The 18,259-nt window shown below is 60.8% G+C and overlaps 2 protein-coding genes across 4 annotated transcripts; both read right to left on the reverse strand.

Moving 5' to 3' along the window:
* Positions 1-114: 114 nt before the first annotated feature.
* TMC4 (transmembrane channel like 4) lies at positions 115-8,852 on the reverse strand. Of its 3 annotated transcripts, none has more exons than XM_016217227.2 (15): positions 8,774-8,852; positions 8,220-8,427; positions 6,230-6,375; positions 5,809-6,041; positions 5,560-5,681; positions 3,821-3,968; positions 3,078-3,245; positions 2,705-2,868; positions 2,327-2,456; positions 2,025-2,122; positions 1,578-1,758; positions 1,155-1,285; positions 900-1,055; positions 506-584; positions 115-411 (listed from the first exon to the last, which is right to left on the reverse strand). In XM_016217227.2, the coding sequence occupies exons 1-15, from the start codon at positions 8,850-8,852 to the stop codon at positions 343-345; spliced, it is 2,112 nt and encodes a 703-aa protein (XP_016072713.2). In that variant the 3' UTR covers positions 115-342. The 3 variants fall into 3 exon arrangements, with proteins under 3 accessions (XP_016072713.2, XP_016072712.2, XP_087683049.1); XM_016217226.2 differs by having other exon boundaries at positions 8,220-8,442; XM_087826923.1 differs by having other exon boundaries at positions 8,220-8,469.
* Positions 8,853-9,129: 277 nt separating this feature from the next.
* MBOAT7 (membrane bound acylglycerophosphatidylinositol O-acyltransferase MBOAT7) lies at positions 9,130-17,424 on the reverse strand. The gene is made up of 8 exons (XM_087826930.1): positions 17,366-17,424; positions 16,887-16,965; positions 16,657-16,786; positions 15,990-16,116; positions 14,348-14,507; positions 12,982-13,342; positions 11,023-11,199; positions 9,130-10,109 (listed from the first exon to the last, which is right to left on the reverse strand). Exons 2-8 carry the CDS (start codon positions 16,960-16,962, stop codon positions 9,722-9,724), a joined length of 1,419 nt encoding a protein of 472 aa, XP_087683056.1. The 5' UTR covers positions 16,963-16,965; positions 17,366-17,424; the 3' UTR covers positions 9,130-9,721.
* Between the last annotated feature and the right edge of the window lie 835 nt (positions 17,425-18,259).

Below are 18,259 nucleotides of genomic sequence, written 5' to 3' on the forward strand. Positions count from 1 at the left end.
CCTCGCATCAACGTTCTGAGCCAATCCCGGTGTCTCCACTCCAACGCGAACCGGACGCGGCCTCTGATTGGCTGGCACGCCCGCCAGGTCCTCTCCCCGGCTTCAGCAGGCACGTTTCAAAAAGCGCTCAGAGGACTGCGCCGTGTTTATTGATACAAGAATGAGGTTCACTAGACAGTCAGGGGGTCCGGGGCCCTGGAAATCTCAGAATCGCAGGCTGGAAGGAAGTACAGTCTTCTCCAGTCCTCCCATTTTACGGATGACGTGGCCCATGGCTTACAAAGGGTTTGGGGCGGATCTGGGTTTGAGAGTGGGGCGTCACCCTGAGCCAGGCTAGGAAGCTCAAAGAGCCCCGCGGGCCGAGCTCAGGGCCACAGCGCGCTGTGCCAGGAAGACTTTATTCTGTGCCTCCTGCGGTAAAGGGCAAAGAGAGGTAGAGGTGAGAGAGACCTTCCCTTCCCTCGTGTAATTTTCCATCTTCCCCAGGACCCCTTCCCTGGCTCACCGTCTCTATCTGCCGTTTGAGCTCAGATATGAGGCGTCCATAGGAGTTAGCCAGGGCCAGGGTATACGCCATCAGGATGCTAGAGGGTACAGGAATAAAAGCCACTCCCCAAAGGCTCTTAGAATAGCCTCATTGTATGGGTCATTAGAAACCAGAGGTCTGGACCCAGGAGTCCAGGCCACAGCTCCCTCCTTTCTTCAGATCCAGGAGTTTAGGGCCCCAGCCCCGCCCCCCCCCCCCCCCCCCCAGGTGCAAGAGTTTAGGCAGCCAGCCCTCTCCTGTCTTCAGATTCAGGAGTTTAGGCTCCCAGCCCCCTCCTCTCTTGGATACGGGCAGCGGAGGCCCCCAGATCACACACATTCAAACTGAAACCCAAGAGTCTGGGCCCCCTCACCTGGAGATCAGCAGAAGGGGCACAGCAAAAGCTTGGGTCCCCAGGAAGAAGAGAAAGTTCTGGGCCATCTGAGGGAGTCTGGAAATAGACTCAGGGATCTGGGCCCAGATGGACGGCTGCTCCCGGAATGGACCACACAGCTTAGAAGGCGGGATTCTGAAGCCAGAGACAAGAAGAGCTCGAGGATGGCCGAGAGTCAGGATCCTGGAGGAGGGCGGAGGGAAGGACAGAGAGGCAGGTGCCTCTCGCACTTACAGGAAGATGCTGTAAAGCACAGGAACGGCCGAGATGGCCAGACCCAGGAGAAGGACCATGGGGAAAAAGAAGTTCGCCGTGGAGGCCCGAAAGGTACGGGAGGCCGGGGAGCAGGTGGAGAAGAGGGTGAGCTGGCAAGGGAAGGAGGGAATCTGAGACACAGGCGTCTGTTTTCCTCACCCAGGAGTCCTGGCCCCTGATCCCTCCTCACTCAGGATCCGGGAGCCCCCGGGGGGGGCCCCTCTTCCCTCAGACCTAAAAGTTGGGATGCCTAGACTCCTCCTTCTCCCACATCCAGGAGTCAGTCCTCCACACCCCTCCCCCCTCAGGATCCAGTGGTCTCCTCCATCCTAGGACCCAGTCGCATCCCTCAGTCCCCTCCCCCAGTACCTCCAACTCCAGACCGGCGTCCCCACCCCTCACCTTTTTCAGATAGAAGAGCAGCAGGAATTTGACTGTGTTGAGCAGGGGCAACAGAGGGCAGAAAAAACTCCCCACCCAGACCACTGTCTGCGCGTAGATGAGCCCCAGCACCTCGTCGGGCACCTGGAATTCCTGGGTCCCCAAACGACCCAGCGCCCCGGGACAGAGGCCGCAGAGCAACCTGGGGGCGGGGCCGGGCAGAGTCAGAGACGAGCCCGCCAGGGGTTTCCCCGCCTCCACCCTTACGCGCACCAATCAGAAGTGAGCCCGCCTCAGGGGCGGGGCTGTCGGGGTTCTGGAGGGGTGTGTCCAGGGGGCGGGGCCTGGGGACTAGGGGCTGGAAGGGAGCGACCGGAGGCGGGGCTAGAAAGGGGCGTGGCGAATTGGGGGAAGAACGGCGGTGGGCGGGGCTTGTCACCAAAGGGGCAGCGAGGGCGGGGCTCTCACTTCCGGGGGAACTGGACCAGCAGCGTGACGGCCACTTCCGCCAGCAGGTCGAAAAGCAGGAGTTTGTACATCTCCTGCCCCAGCCGAGTCTCCCAGCACTGGGGAAGGAAGGAGGGGTGAGGGGGACCCCCAGGGCCCGGAGGCCCAAGCAGCCGAGTCTGAGAGGGTGAGACGCTTTCTCCGGGGGGTCTTCCGTTTTTTCCAACGCCCGTACCCCTTCCTCAGGCGAGGGTGTCCTAGTACCCTGGCTCCACCTTCCCCCCAAGCCGGGAGTCCGGACGAGGGCCCCCCGTTCTCCTCACCGGCAGTTTTTTGTAGTTGTAGCCACAGGCTTTGCACGCCTCGGCCTCTGCGCCTTCGTCCCTGCAAGTGATCTGACTCCAGAGAGAGGAGAGCAGGACCAGCAGGGAGGCCAGGCGGAGGAACATGGTCCTGGCAAGGGACAGAAAGGGCATCAGCCGGGCCCAGTGCCAGGCCCCTCCTGCGCGCGGGACCGCGCTCACGGGTCTCCCCATTTCACAGATGAAGGAACGGAGGCTCAGTGACGGGGATCCGGGGCTGAATCCAGGCCTGACTGGATCCCATCCATATCGTTTGGGTTCCCCCGTCTTTTCTGCTCGTACCTCCGCCCACCGGCCTCGCCGTCACCCCCAGCCCACCCCCCGAAGGAAGGCTGGAACCTGAGCAGGATCAAAACGATCTGGTGGCTCCTGGTGAAGCCCTCTAGCGGGGCGAGGAGCTTGAACACGGGCGGCAGCACCAAGTTGACCCCGGAGATGAAGATGGAGGGGAGGTAATCCACCCCGAGCTTTAGCAGCGCCGTCTCCTTGACAAGGGGCAAGTCCTGGGAGGGAAGGGGCCGAGAGCAGCGGCTGTGGGTCCTGGAGGAGCCACGCTGGAGGAGACTCTTCCTCCCACACCCTGAGGTCGGGGGGCCAGACATAACCCCACCATCCCGCCTCTAAGATCCCAGGAGTCATAGACCTCAGACCCCTCCGCCCTTGGAAATGTAGGTTCCAGGGCCCCCGCCCTCCTGCCCCAGCCCCTCCGCACCTGCAGCTTCCTCGTGGTCCCTGTAGCCCAGTAGATGCCGTAGAAGGCGGCCCCCAGGAGCGCGGCCACCAGCAGGTTGAGCAGCGCCCGCACCGACCACACCCTGACCTGCTGGCCCAGGGTCCGCACCGCAGCCCGGCGCCGCACATCCGCTTCCTCCAGCTCCACCTGAGTCGGGGAGACGAGTCCCCTTGGGTGCCATTTCCCCAGGCCCAGAGCCCCGGCTCAACTGCAAAGGATGTAGCAACACCCTTCTAGGGACTCCGATCATCTTTGTCTCAGCCTCTCCAGGGCCCTCCAGGTGACAATTTAGGTCTCCTGGCCCCGCCCTTCCAGGCCCCACCCAGCATCGGAAGCGCGACCACCGGCGGGCCGAGCGGCACCCGCCCCGACCCCGCCCCAGGCCCCGCCCCTCCGAGGCCACACCCTGTACTCGGCCCTGGTACCAATTCCCGGTGAACTTTTTCAAGTCCTTTCTGGCCACACCCTTCTCAGCTTTGAACCCGGGAGCTTCATAGAGGCCCCGCCCCTTTCCTAATGCTAGCTTTCTCCCCCCACGCCCCGCATCCTTTGACCTCAGGCCTGACCTTCGACCTCCTCCCAGCCCAAACATCCCCCAAAGCCTGCTCCCTTAAGAGAAAGGTGCCCCCAGCATCTCCCCGGAAGCCCGGAGGCCTAGGCCCCGCCCGTCCCGCTCCACCCTCCCGGCCCCGCCCCGGCTTGGGCCCCGCCCCCGGGCGCACCTGCAGCTCAAAGCGGATGAGGCGCTGGCGCAGCCGCACGTGGGCCTCCCCGCGGAGACCAAAGTCCCAGGCGGAGAACACGCGGTGGCTGTAGCTGGTCAGGACTCCGGCCTCGGCCAACAGCGTCTGCTTCAGCCCCGACACCGAGCTAAAAGAGGGGCGACCCAGGAGACGGGGTGCGGCAGGACAGTCAGAGCGGGGGCGGGGGGCGGGGTGACTAACAGGGAAAATACACCCTAAGTCTTGGGCATTTGGCGAGCTGCCACCTGGTGGAGAAAGGCAGAGTCCTTAGAGCCACCGAGAGACTCCTAGGGAGACCCAGAGGGGATGGGACACCCTGCAGAGATACAGAGACCCAGGGGACAGGCGCAGGGTGAGAGGGACAGAGACCCCGGGAGCAGAGATGTACGGGGTCTAGGCCCCAGAGGGCCAGAGGTGCAGAGGAAAAGGCTCGACGAAGGAGGAAAGCTCTAGAAAGGCTGCCAGAGACTCAGAGGGAGGCTCAGTCACCCCGAGAAGGGGGGGCTCAGAGAAGTGGGGGCTGCATGTCAAGAGGCTGGAGAGAGGGGCGAAGACCTGGGGAAGCGGGACAAGAGCAGAGAAAAGGAAAGGGACAGAAAGCTGGGCGGAGGGACTCCATCTCCACCTTCGGCGCCCTGGGGCGAGCCCCGCCATCGCCCAAGAGGACAACTACAGAGGGCGTCTACCTGGGCTCCTTCCTCCCCCCTGCGCCTCAGGAGCCAGCCTCTGTTCCTGAGCCAGTACAACCTGCTTTTTAAAAAAGTCTCAAAAAATATGTTTTTAGCCGGGCTGGCGTGGCTCAGCGGTTGAGCATCGACCTAGGATCCAGGAGATGGAGGTTTGATTCCTGGTCAGGGCACATGCCCGGGTTGCGGGTTCGATTCCCAGCAGGGGGCGTGCCGGAGGCAGCTGATCCATGACTCTCTCATCATTGATATCTCTATCTCTCCCTCTCTCTGAAATCAATAAAAATATTAAAAATATGTATTTATTTCAGAGATGGGGAGAGATAGAAACATCGATGAGAGAGAAACATCCATCGGCTGCCTCCTGCACGCCCCCTGCTGGAGATGGAGCCCACATCTGGTCATGTGCCCTGACCGGGAATCGAACCCATGACCTCTTGGTGTAGGGGTCATCGCTCAACCCTGTGAGTCACACCGGCCGGGCAGAACCTTCTTTTTAACGCAGATCAGATGGGATTCCCCTGCTTCGCCTGTTCATGACATCTAGGCTCCTTCATAGCAGAGCCAGCCAGAGCCCACCTGATCTGGACCCTACTTCTCCAAGCTCAAATCCTGTCCCTCCTCCCTCCCCTCCTGGCCGTTCTTTTTTCAGATCACTCCAAACCTCTTGCCACCTGAGGGCCTTTGCACTGTTTGTTCTACTGTCTCTTTTGCCAGCTGCTTAGAACAATGCCCGGCACATAGCAGCTGCTCAATAAATCCTTGCCGCATGAACGAATGAATGAACGACCGCCATTTGTTTCCTATTTGGCACTTCTCCCTTTTTGAGAAGCTGTAGCCAGTTTGCTTCCTTGTTAATAGTATGCCTGCTCTACTAGCCACAGGAGGGGCGGCTTCCCATCTTTATCCCTGGCCCTGAGCACTTACAAAGCATTTTAAACATGGCTTTCAACTCAGAGAGAAAGGGATCACAGAGCGAGGCTCGGGATTCCTGGAAGGGGGGTCTGGGTGTGCAGGTGTCATGTCACTGACCGGCGCAGGATGAGCAGCAGGGACAGGAGGCCGACGGTGAAGGTGGAGCACAGGTAGGTGACGGCCAGGCGCCAGCGTGGCGGGTAGAACCCATAGAAGAGAGGGGACCATTCTAAAAAGCCCTGAGGAGGGAAGGGTGCAGCAGGGGTCACCGTGGGGCTGGTGGGCGGAGATCGGGGAGCTGGGCGATCAGAGCCTGAGGTCTGGCGCCTCAGAGAGCGTCTCCCAGAGGGGGGCCTGGCCACTCACCTCTCCAGAGAGCAGATTGAAGAGCTGGGAGGGGAAGGTAATCAGGCCCTGGGGGCGGGGGTCATAGGAGCCGCAGGGCGAGGAAGGGCCAGGGTCAGGGGGATCCATGGGACCCCCATCCAGCCAGGTGGGCAGCAGCGTCATGCAGGCCTTTAGCACTGAGGCCAACACGTTGAGAAACAGCAGGAAGCGCAGCAGCAAGAAGTAGGACTTGGTGCCTGCTCCAAACTGGCCTGCAGGGGGTGGCAGACAGGCCCTGTGTCCTTGCTGAGTCTGGATCCGGGCCCTTCCTCCCTCACACCCAGGAGTCCAGGCCCCAGCCCCTCCTCCCTCACACCCAGGAGTCCAGGCCCCCAGCCCCTCCTCCCTCACACCCTGGTGTCTGGCCCACCCCAAGACCCCAACCCCAGCCCCTCCGCACCCCCGATCTTCTTCAGCACCCACGCCCAGGGCTCCAAGGTGTGTAGGCCTTCTTGCATCTTCTCCTTGGACCTCCGAAGCAGCAGGGCCCAGTTGGCCACCCGGGAACTTGAACCCTGAGCCATTTGGTCCCTGGCGTGGCTCTGCCTGGGAGGAAACAGGGTCAGGGGCAGAAAATGGAAGGCCTAGCTGCCCCAAATGGAAACCACCTAGATGCAGAAATGCCCCTACAGTACACTGTGGTGGGCTCCTAACACAGACACTCTAAAGAAACCTGTGATGCTAAACACAGGCAGCTGGGCAGAAAACCGAGACTTTGGGGTTCTATTTACAGAGGTCCCAGAGAAAGTGCAGGGGAACCCTGCCCTGCAAGGACGCAGACCCAGGTGGGCCAGCTCTGAAGAGCCAGGAGCGATCACCTCTGGGAAGGAGAGGGTGGGGTGACAGGGGAGAGGCACTTGGGGTACTTCAGGGGGACTGCAGTGTCTCTCCCCGCAGGCAGAGTTCACCTGGGCTCTCACTATAGGAAGACTCTTTGATTGAGTGCGTCCATCATCTTTCCTGCACTTTTTTGCAGGCAAATATCATCATAAAGTAAACATGGGGGGGAAAGGCACAGGGAATGCCTTGGCCAGCGGGGCTCAGTTGGTTGGGCATAATCCCCTGCACCGAGAGGTCCTGGTTTCATTCCTGGTCAGGGCACAAGCCCTGGTTGCGGGCTTCATTCCCAGTAGGGCATGTGCAGGACGCAGCCCGTCGATGTTTCTCTCTCTCTCTAAAAATTAATTGTAGAAGGAACAGAAAAAAGAAAGGAAGGTGTGATATTGTGATTTCTAATGATAAATATATATTTGGTCTTGGTCCCTGTTGCTGGCACAGAGCTCCAAAATCCTTGGAATTTCCTCAGTGTTGAGAGCGATTAAGGCGCCTCCTGTTACTCAGGTGACTTTTGGAAAGCATGTAAGGGTGGGGTCTGGTTGCCGGGGGAGCCAGTCCTGGGGTGAGATGGCTGGAATGTGACTCCCCCACCCCCATCCTGGGAAGGAAGAGGGGCAGCAGGTTGACTCAATCACAATGGCCAATGCTTTTTGCTCAGTTGTGTCTCTGTGTGAAGCCTCCATAAAAACCCCAAAGGAGGGTTCAGAGAGCTTCTGGGTTGGTGAGCACGTGGGGACTAGGGAGAGTGGTGACCTCTGAGGGCATGGGAGCCCCACACCCTTTCCCCATGCCGTGCCCTGGGCATCTCTTCCGTCTGGTTATATCCTTTTACAATAACCAGTGATCTAGTAGTAACACTTGTCTGAGATCTGTGAGCCGCTGTAGCAAATTAAACCCAAGGAGGGGGTTGTGGCAATCTCCGATCCATACCGGTCGGTAAGAAGCTCAGGTGAGGCCCTGGACTTGTCACTCGTGCCTGAAGTGGGGGCAGTTTTGTGGGACTGAGTGTTCAACCTGTGAGACCTGACACTGTCTCCAGGCAGCTGGTGTCGGAAGTGAGCTGAGCTGTAGGGCACCCAGCTAGCGTCGGGGAGTTGCCTCGCAGGAAGTCTGTAGAGCAGGAGTGGGGGACCTTTTTTCTGCCAAGGGCCACTTGGATATTTATAACATCATTTGCGGGCCATAGAAAATTATTAACTTAAAAATTAGCTATGAAAAAGCTCCTAGATTTATTGAATTTTGAGTCCCGCCTGCAGTGGCCTCGGCAGGGCCAGACCAGAGGTTTGGGGGTCTTACAAGGCCAGCCGTCGGGCCCCTGCTGTAGAGGGGGGAGGAGAGGAAGGACTGGAGAGACAGGACGCAGAGGGGGGCCTAAAGCGGAGCAGAGAGCCCCAGGGAGACAGGGCTCCTTGGCGTCAGAGAAGCAGGGACGGGCACAGAGGCTGCCCTGGGGGCAGGGAGGGGAGGCCCAGGGGGCAGGGAGGGGAGGCCCAGGGGGCAGGGAGGGGAGGCCCGGGGGGCAGGGAGGGGAGGCCCAGGGGGAGGCGCCTCACCTGCGCGCCCGCCGCGCCTGCATGGGCCAGGGCAGCTCCCGGGGAGGCAGCGGCTCCTGCAGCTCCGGGGCGGCTCCCTCGAAGGCCTGGGTGCTCCCCTCGCCATCCGCTTCCTCCTCCAGAGCCCCCCAGGGCAGCACCCCAGGGCCTCGGTAGCGGAGGGTAGCAGCGCTGGGCAGCTCATTCAGAACCGAGGACAGCGACGGGCCTGCGGCAGGGGGCGCTGGGGAACCCGGAGTCCAGGCCCAGCCTCCCCTCCCCCCGGCGCGCACCTTCCTGGCCCCCCCTGCCCCAGGGCCCAGGGGTCCGCTCTCCAACTCCCTTGTCCCTTTCCTGCAGGAGTTTGGGACCCTGGCCCCTGCCACTGTTCAGATACCGGGGTCCCAGACCCTACCCCGGGCTCCTCCCAGGACCCTGGGTGCCCAGCCTCCGGTTCCCCTGTCCCCAAGAAACCGAAACCCCTCCCCCCTGCCCTCCGACCCAGGCGTCCAGGCCTCCATTCGCCGCCTCCACCCGGACTTCCCTCAGCCCCAGGGGTTCCACCAAGGCCCCACCTGCTCGGGCCCCCCGGGGCGCTGGCCACCTCCCAGAGGAGCCCCAGCCCTCGGGCTCCCACGCCGGGGTCTCCTCCATGGCCCCAGGAGCAGTTGTTTCCGCGTCTAGCGACCGGCTGGGCGGCACCGCTCTGGGGGAGGGCGGGGCCTGAGGCTGGTCACACCTGGGCACCAGGTGGCCCGGAGGGAATAGCGAGCACTTCCTATAACCTGTCGGGGCAGCTGCTCCCAAAGGTCTGCTGGGAACTGAGGTCCACAGGTGCCGTGAGGATCCTGGGAACCCCGGCGAGCATGGCACAGGGGGTTTGGAGGCCCAAGTCCCCCCACTCAGGTCTGTCACCCAGACAGTCCACACAGTCTGTGTGCAGCACTTTATTGGGAGAGTCACACATTCTGATGCCGCCCTCTTAGGCCACAGGATGACAAGAGGGTAGCAGGGGCACTGGGATCCTGAGGTGGCTCCAGGGACGGTGCTCTCCAGGCCTGCTCACTTGTGCCTCAGTTTCCCCTTTGTGAAATGGAAGGTTATGTACCCTCCCAGGCCTGAAACACTGGTGTGATGACAAAAAAGTAAAAAGCCACCAGGAACAGGCTCCCCACACCCTGTGCCTCCTCCCCCACTGTGGGGTGGAGAAGGGGACTGCCCCAAGGCCCCTGCTATTCAGGGGCATCCAGCTCTCTGAAAACCTGAAAGCTCGGCAGGGACCAAGGGAGCCTTGTCTGGGCAGAGTCTGTGTTTTACAGGCAGGAAAGGCCTTGGGAGCCAGGGGGAGCTTGGGCTATGCTCTGTGCCAGGCAGGGTGCTGAGCGGAAGCGGGAACCCGCTCCAGGCTCCAGGCCCCAGGCCCCAGGCCCCAGCAAGGACTCTTTCCGGGAGAGGAGTGGCAGCCTGGTTCACAGAATTCCCAGGCAAAAGCTTGGCAGCTGCACCGAGGGAGAGTCGGCAGCTTACTCCTCCCGGAGCTTTTCCGGGGCAAGGCCGTCAGCCTGGGACGTGGCCTTCCGCCGGCTGGGGCTGCCCCCACCCAAAGCCAGCCCGAGGCCCAGGGCCACCAAGGCCAGGATGTGGATGCAGAAGTAGATGGAGGCCCAGTAGCGGAGGGTGTCACCCATGGAGAGCAGCACGAAGCCCATACACATGTAGTCATAGGCCCGCATCTTCAGGAACCAGTGTGCCCAGTCCCAGGCCTGCTGGCCACCTGGGCCCAGCCGCCACCTCAGTGCCGACTCCAGCCGGCCCTCAGCTGCCAGGCACAGCGGGATGGTCAGGAAGCTTAGGTAGTAGCCAGGGTGGAGGCCATGCCAGTAGGCACTCAGCAGCATGGTCCAGGCGCTCCTGCAGGAGAGAGGAAGGGAGGGCATCAGGACCCAGGACCCCGGCCCCCAGCCCTCCTCATAAATCAGGTCATTCACCCAGGTAAGTCTACCTCCAGAACTCCCACTGTTCCCAGACAGTCAGTAGGAGCACCAGGGGAGTCTCCCCCATTGGCCAAGGTGGTGTAGGGGGAAGTTCTTACACCCAGTGGTCAAAAGCTAGAAATATGGACAGGACCCCTGCATACCAAAAGCTAGAAATATAAATGTACAGGGCCCAATGAAGCACACCAAAAGCTAACAAGATAATTAGGTAGAAAAAAAAGTCCTTCCCTTCCTATCCCTATAACCATGTGCTTGAGTAGGAAGGGGAGATGGTTTTTGAGAGTCCACCATTCTCCCAGGTCCCTCAACACCTGAATAAACCTCCTTCCTTTTGCACCAGCACCTGCCTCACAAGTTTGGCTTTGGTTGTGAAAGGCAGCTGAACCTGCATATTTTTTGTGTTTTTTGGTTACACCACCACTAATGACTTCATTATGAGGAAGTTTTGTTGGGTATCCTGACTTCATCTGAATACCTGCTCAATCTTCACATCAACCTATGAAACAGGTAACAGCGTTACCCCCATGTATCAGAGGAAACAGAACTCACTGCTCAAGGTTTCTGAGTAATTGCTGGGGCTGAGATTCTGGAAAGTTTAGCTATTGAGCCCAGAGGACTCAGTGCAGTGCTTCTGTCCGCTGACTTTACAGAAGTAGAAACTGACAGGAAATAAGTCAACCCACAGTAATGCAATCAGCAGAAGCACAAGATATTCAGAAAACTACAACTCTCATGACCATCAGGAGTAAAGTCCCAGCCTGATAGCTTCAGGCTGCACTGCGTGCTGCTGGGAGATGTAGTTCTGTCCCGTCTAGGGCTGGCAGGCTCACCTGAGAACGTAGGAGCTGGTGGGCGCACTCTTGTAGACATACTGCGCCAGCCACCACTGCACCGTCATGTTCCAGTACCGCATGCCCTCCCGCACCCGCATGCAGAAGTCTGTGCGGTAGCAGTCGATGTTGCGGATGGTCTCATAGTCGTACTCCAGGGCAGCCGCCTCCTCCAGACTGGGGGGTGGAGGATGAGGGTGGGGGACAGACATGCAACTCAGCCAGGCCCCCTCCTGATGCCGACTACTGTCCCAGCCCCAGTGCTAAGGAGGGGATCGCTGGCTAGGGCAACAGGGGAGGGTAGCCCAGAGGGAGCCTTTTTAGGGAAAGGTGGTGGTAGGGCACACAGTTCACCAACAGTGGGGTTCTCTTGGCAACGAGGCCTGAGAAAAAGCTTTGAAGGGATATGGTTGCTAGGCTAGGAGTCCTTAGCAACCTGACCCTTCACTGGTCTCCCATGCCAGGGAAAAGCCATTTCTCAGCAACCAAGCTCAGTGTATTGAGAGAAGCCACCAAGTGCTGTTCCCTCTGAGTTGTCAGACACTGTGGTTGCTATGGAAGTAGCATCCTTAACAATGAGGTGGTCTGTGGTTGCTAGGGAGATGTTCTAGGCCTGGATGGTCTCTTTTGCTAGGGAAAGGGCATTCCTTAGCAACAAGATCTGAAATGTTTAGGTTTTGGAAAGAGCCTTTGGCTATTGGTCCTTATGATTGTTCAATAAGTGTTACCCCCGGCAATATGGTGGTTCCTGGGTTACTGGTGTCAACACCCCCAGCAGGGGGGCATCCTTGGCCCACCTGAACGCCTGATGGCTTCTGATAATGGGAGGGCAGCCATCCACTCGGAGTGGGGCTAGCAGGGTTAGAGAAGCCTTCGGTTCCTGCCTGACATTTTCTGGGGGATGCCCTCTCCAGCAACTGGAGGTCGACCCATGGTTCTAAGGGCAATGGAAATAAACTTGTGTGGGGGTGCCACCTTCCCCACAGTGGAATGGCAGTTCATGTCTACTAGGTGACGGCCTCATCCTATCAAGGAGTATTTCATAATTTACATCGACGAGGGGCCCCTCTAGCCCTGGCAGAGGCTGACTGCGGTTGCTAGGAAGAGAGGCAGTCCACTCCAGGTTGCTAGTGGCACCATTTCCCTAGCAACACTTCCTTAGCAACAAGAAAGCCCGTAGTTACCAGTGGTGTGACTTACCTAGCAGTGAGGAGTTGGGGGGAGGGGAGGTAGCATTACTAGCAACAATGTCAATCCTTCGTTACCAGGGGTATGGGCTTCCTCAGTAAGATAGGTGGGTGACCTATGGTTGCTAGGAATGGTATCCCCTCTGCTAGAGGCCAGCACAGTCAGGGATGCCATTTTCTTAGGAACAAAGGACAACTGCAGGCTACGTGATGACATTCCACGGGAGGGGAATGCTGGCTCCTAGCAGCAAAGGGGTAATTTGGTGCCATTTTTATAGCAGCAAAGAATAACACTTCGGGCAGGAAGGAGTGGACCATGGTTGCTTGGGAACCTGCTAGGGAACCCTAGCAAACAGGGGTGGTCCAGTTGCTAGGGAAACGGTTCCCTACCAACATAGGGCAACCCATCACTGCCCAATGATGGCATCCTGAGCAACCAGGTACAGCCCGGGTTATGTGGGTGACACTCCCATGGCAACAGAGGGGCTGCACATGGTTGCTAGGATACCACCTTCCTCTTCCTAGCAACAGAGAGCAATTTGCCATCTCAAGGGGTGATAAGCGCTAGCAACAAGGGACAATCCCTAGGTATCAGAAGTGCTGTTCCCTAGGACAGGGGAAGGCGAGCTGAGGTGGCCCAGGGGCGACACTGCGCCAACAACAGGTGGTGGACCTGCCCCCTGCCCCCCGCTATCCTCCCTGCTAGGGGCAGGGCCAGCCCGTGGTGGTGGGGCCTGCCGGGTCTCGGGTCACCTCCCTCCCGCCGCCTGACCTGCTGGGGGGTGGGCATTGGAGGGTGGGGCCGCCCCCGGCCCGGGCTTTGGCGGCTACGGGGTAGGCCCCGAAGCCGGCGGCAATGCAGCCACACTCGGCCGCAATCCAGGCCACGTAGAAGCGCATGCGGAAGGCGAAGAAGACGGGGATCATGTAGAAGAGGCGGGCGGGCAGCGGGCGGGCGTAGAAGGCGTCCTCGCGCACGGCCTCCAGCGGGAAGAGGTGCGAGGAGAGCAGGAAGAGCAGCCCGAAGAGCGGCGCCGGCCAGGCGCGGCGCAGCAGGGGCCGCAGGCTGGGCACGGCGCCCGGGAACGGCTGCTCCAGCCAGTCCAGGTACGTGCGGTAGCGGAAGAACGGGCCTGCGGCGGGAGGGGCGGCGGCGCTCAGCCCTGGACCCAGGGCGACCCGGACCAGGGCAGGGCTGGAGTCGGAGGGGGCGAGGGCCGGGGCCGGAGGGGAAGGAGAGGCAGAGGCAGGGTGGGCGCGACAGACAAAGGACAAGGAGGCAGAGGGGAGGACAGGGGGCAGTTACAGAGGGACAAAGACCCAACGGGGAGGGGCACGGAGGCTCGGACACCAGTGGCATCAGGCAGGCAGACAGAACCCAGGAGGACTCGGGTTTGTTCCCAGTGCTAGGAAACCCTGCCAGCTGTTCCCGCAGGCGGGAGGAGTACCAGTCACCTTCCCAGGGACCCCTCAGCCGCTGAGAGGGGAGGGGACAGCAGAGGGACAATGATGGAAAACGGAGACTGTTTCGGGTAAGATGATGGCCGGCTTAGGGAGGGAGCAGTGGGGGTTAACGGAAGTGAAGGGTGTCAGAAGCCTGGCATGTCACCAAGGCCACACAGTGTGTGCTTTCTACAAGGTTTACAACAAGCAAAACCACACGGATAGAAAGTTCATCGGGGTTCCCAGGGACTGGGGTTGGAGGGAGGTTTGGGGGATGACAGCCGAAGGGTGCAGTGTTTCTTTCTGGGGTGACGGAACTGTTCTACAACTACAGGGCGGGGACGGTCGCACAGCTCCATGAATGCACTAACACTGGCCGTCTGGACATGGTCATGAATGGGAAAAGATGTCAATTATAGCTCAAGAAAGTTGTCATAAAAAAGAAAACCTTGTAGGAGGTCGACATTTGTGACAAATATTTTCTGAAACTCTACAGTGTAGACTTTCCTCCTCTATCTCCTGTTTGGTCCCCAAAAGCTACAAGGAACCACAGGCTGAGAACAGTCCGTGTCTCCCCTGGAGGAGCCCGGGGGTCCGGTGGGAGGGTCAGACATAGGAGCTCACCCTCAGAGCAGCAGATGCTGGAATGGAGATGGGGAAGGAGGGAGAGGCAGGCCGGGAGCAGGCGCACTCACCTGTCATGATTCCCACGTAGCAGTAGCTGTAGCTGAGTGTCTCCATCAGGGAGGGGACGTCAGGCAGCAGTCCCAGGCTGGGCCCCTTGCTGAAGCCCAAGGCCATTTCCTTCCTCTGGGCCAGGTGCAGGTCCTGTACCTCACTAGCCAGACTCACCAGCTGGGAGGAAGGGGAGTGGCCAGGGGACAAGTCAAACTCCAGGTTGCCTTACACCATCTCCCTGAAGCTACCCACCTGGGCAGCCAAGGGGTGCTGGGGTGCAGCCAGGAGCTGAGTTCTATGCCCTGGGAGTAGTAATGGCATCTTAGTGTCTCAACGGATGGCAGGCATTCCTGGGGGATCACTCCTGGGCCTGCCTGTCTTCTTTTTCTGTGTTCTCTTGTGGTCTGGGCCTTTCAATACCCCCCACCTTCACCTCATGACTCCTAAACTCTACCCTGGCTGGGACTTCTCTCCCCCAAACCTACCCATCAAGTTGCCTCTTACTGATGCTCAAATATCTACTGGGCACACGCACAGTGGAACCCGGTATTATCCACTCCCCAAACCAGATCTGCTTCTAGACTCTCCCCTCAGGCAATGGCACTGCCACCCAATGAATTGCTCAGGCCTGGAAACCTTCCTTTCTCCCCAGATCTATTCCCTCGGGTCTCTTGAGCCCTAGCCCTGAACCTTTTGTTTTGCCTCCACCACGGGGCTGGATATGCCTGGCCTGCCCCTCCAGGTGTGCTCTCTACCCTTCTCCGCACAGACCCGAGGCCGGCCCTGCAGAGTCTTCCAGCTCCCTCCTGTTAAGTCGACCCAGAACCCCAGGAGGAGATGGAGGAAGGCATGACAGGGGGCTGGGGCTTTATTCCCTTGTAAGACCACTTCGGGCTGGCATGACCTTGGGTAAATCTCAGGGTAGGTGCCTCTACACAAGCCTTCTCCTTCTGGGCTCTTCTGCCAGTCCCTCCTCTCTTCCCCTGGGGCCTCACCCCAGCTGCTGGTCCAGGATTCTTGCACTGTCCCTGTCTCTACCACGGCCTGCCCACCCCGCTGTAAGTAATAACTCCTCAAGTTACCCTAAATGTGGCTCTTCCTGTTGGGACTCAGACTGACCGACCTTGTGTCCCCAGAGGCCGTTCCTCCAACTCTTTTAGCTAAGCATTGCCTGCCTGTCCTGCACCCCCATCCTGAGGAGATCCAGCTGGCTAGCGGGCATGACTGTTCTGCTCACTGCTCTGTCTGTCGCTGGAGCCCAGGGCACCATGGGAACTCACGACTTCTTGGTCTGGGATGGGGCCTGGGAATCTCTTTTCGCCCATCTTCCCAGATGATTTAGAGCCAGACCTGGGTGTCCTGGTTTTGCGTCCTTGGATAAGTGTCTTCTTCCCAGAGCTGGCCTTCCTCTTTTGCAACATGACTTGCCCCACAGACGCCAGGAAGGCATGTAGGTGAGAGCACTTGGCTCAGCCTCGGCACCCACGCATGCATTATTCAAGATATCTTTTTACCCCAGGGAAGAGCTGAGGTGAAGCCCTGCCCCCGGGTGTGTGGGAGATAAAATCCCACCTTCCCTGTCCCTCACAGGAGTGGCGGGGAGGAGGAGGTGATGTTGGGGGGTTAACTGGCACAGGGGAGGGTGGAGGGTAGTCTGACCTTCAGTGTCAGCAGCAGCTGGACGGCATTGGTGAAGGGCGTGGGAGTGGGCAGGCCCAGCAGGCTGAGCGCTCGGAAGAACAGGAGGTAGGAGAAGGTCCAGGCTAGGGCCAGGGCGTGGCAGGAGCTGGGGCAGAGGTAGGAGGCGGTGGTGCTGGGCTCCCAGATCTGCCCTCCCCTGCCCCAGATTCTAGCTACAAGTCCTCCCCCACCTCCCCACCTTCAGAGACAGAAAATGAGGGGCCGGTGTGGGGGCAGAATGAGCAAGACTGACACAGCGGGAGAAGAGGCACAGCCACGTGCGAAAGCGCAGTTACAGAGAAGAGAAAACGAGAAGAGGTTAAGGGAGCTTTGGGCGAACACCCTTCCATTCGCTTTTTACTGGGAGGAAGGGGGAGAGAGGGAGGACAGGAGAGGGGATATGAGATGGATGGTGGCAGGCTCGGCAGACAAGTAATGGTCTCCTGCCTCCTGAATCCATCACGTGGACGTAGAGGAGCCAGGCAAACACGCAGGAACAAGACCCAGAAAGGCAGGAGAGGAAAAAACAGACAAACGACCCAAACAAGAGATGTCCACAGAGCAAGTGAGGCAGAAACCGAGGATGACTCAAAGAAGACACAGGTGGCTACCTCTCCCCCTCCATGCTCCCCCGGCCCGTCCTCACCAGGGCTGGGCCTGAATGAGGGCCCAGGTCCCAAGGACAGTGATCAGAGAGTGCAGAGTGTGGGGGCCGCAGGTGAACAAGGTGAGCCCCAGGCCCACAGCTGCTGCCCCCCATCTCTTCAGCCCAGGTCCTGCAGAGAGAAGAGACAGCATAAGCCTGGAACCTTCCAGGGGTCCCCCCCCCCCCGCTGCCCCCTCCTTATTTTCCACTGGGGAGGGAACCTGACTCACCAGCTTTCTTAAAGAGGAAGCCGATGGGGATGGAGATAAGAAGAACCACTAGATACGTCCATTCTTCGGGCGACATGGTCTGGGGGAGGGGCAGGGGTTCACAGTGAGAACCCAGGAACCGCGACCCCCAGCCTCTCCTCCCCCGGGGGTTCAGGAATCTGCTCCTCGGTCCCCAGCCGTCGAGGGCCGCGCAGTGCTACCCTGGGCGCCTCTCCTTTGAGACATAAGAACCCGGACCGCCGGGCCCCTCCTCCTCGGGGCAGAGGATCCCACCCGTAGGCCCCCCTCTCCCCCTGGGAGAACCCAGGCCTCCGGCGCGCGCCCCCTCGGTCTCCAGGCGCCCCCTGCCTGCGACGCGCAGGCGGGCCCCCGGCCCCTCGGGCGGCGCGCAGCCAGGCGGTGGGGTCGGCGTCGGAGCCGCGGGCAGGCCCGCCGCCCCGCCCCAGGGCCCGCCGCGTCCCGGGCGCCCCCCGGCCCACCTCCGCACCGCCCGCCGGGCGCCAGGCGGCTGAGCAGTCCCGGCCCGCGGTCCACCGGGCCGGCCCCGCCTCCCGGCCCGCGCGCCCCCGCCGGTCCGGAGCGCGGCCCCCGTCAGGCCAGCGCCGCGCTCTGAGGGAGCTGGCCGCCGGCGCCCCGAGCACGCGTCCGCGGCCGGACCGCGACCCCGGCCCTCCGAGCGCGAGCTCCCGGCGAGGCGGGGCTCAGTGCTGGGAACCAGGAGGGGCGCGAGCACGGGCCCCCGGGACGCGACGGCTCGGAGGAGGAGGCGGGCCTCCGGCTGAGTCTGGCGGCCGCCCGGAGGCGGGGCTGGGAGTGTCCGTGTTTTTCCGGAGAAAGTCGAGTACTTGAAGGTCTGTGTTCGGAAGTAGGCGGGGCCGAGAGCGCCGGACGGAGGTGGGCGGGGCTTCGGTGAGCCGGGTTGGGCGATAGGCGTGGTCTCACGGCAGGAGGGAGGCGGGGCCCAGGCTTAGGCCGCTGGCGAGACGCGGTGATCGGAACATTCGCAGGGGGCCGGGCGGATAGGGTCCCGAAGTGAAAGGGCGGGGCCCCGGGTTGCGTCAGCCAAGGAGGGCGGGGCCAGGGTAGCGCGCGCAGGCCACGGAACCAAGACGGCGGAGGGGGCGGGCTCAGGGGGCGGGGCCAAGGTGCTCCACTTCAGGGGAAAGGCGGGGCTGCGGCCCTGCTGGGCGGGTCCCAGGCTTCCCGCTCTGCTGAGGTGGCGGCGTGACGAAATTGACACGGGGGGGCTCGGCCGGTGGGGGGCGGTGGTGTGGAGGAAGCAGCGTGCGTTGCGCTACGTAGGGGGTGGCTCCGCCAGGACTGCGAGGTTGGTGCTCACGAGGTGACCAGTCGGCTCTATCGGAGGACGGAGC

The sequence above is a fragment of the Miniopterus natalensis genome, chromosome 18 (assembly GCF_054644295.1).
Source record: "Miniopterus natalensis isolate mMinNat1 chromosome 18, mMinNat1.hap1, whole genome shotgun sequence".
NCBI classification, from domain to species: domain Eukaryota; kingdom Metazoa; phylum Chordata; class Mammalia; order Chiroptera; family Miniopteridae; genus Miniopterus; species Miniopterus natalensis.

Coding starts and splice junctions, on each gene's coding strand:
- TMC4 (XM_087826923.1), bottom strand. CDS start 8,852: ATGGAGGAGACCCCGGCGTGGGAGCCCGAGGGCTGGGGCTCCTCTGGG. Junction 5,682..5,808: donor TCAATCTGCTCTCTGGAGAG/GTGAGTGGCCAG, acceptor TTCCCTCCTCAG/GGCTTTTTAGAATGGTCCCC. Junction 1,056..1,154: donor GTGCTTTACAGCATCTTCCT/GTAAGTGCGAGA, acceptor CTCTGGCTTCAG/AATCCCGCCTTCTAAGCTGT.
- MBOAT7 (XM_087826930.1), bottom strand. CDS start 16,962: ATGTCGCCCGAAGAATGGACGTATCTAGTGGTTCTTCTTATCTCCATC. Junction 16,787..16,886: donor CTTCCTCTTTAAGAAAGCTG/GTGAGTCAGGTT, acceptor TTCTCTCTGCAG/GACCTGGGCTGAAGAGATGG. Junction 16,117..16,656: donor CTCATTCAGGCCCAGCCCTG/GTGAGGACGGGC, acceptor CCTCTGCCCCAG/CTCCTGCCACGCCCTGGCCC.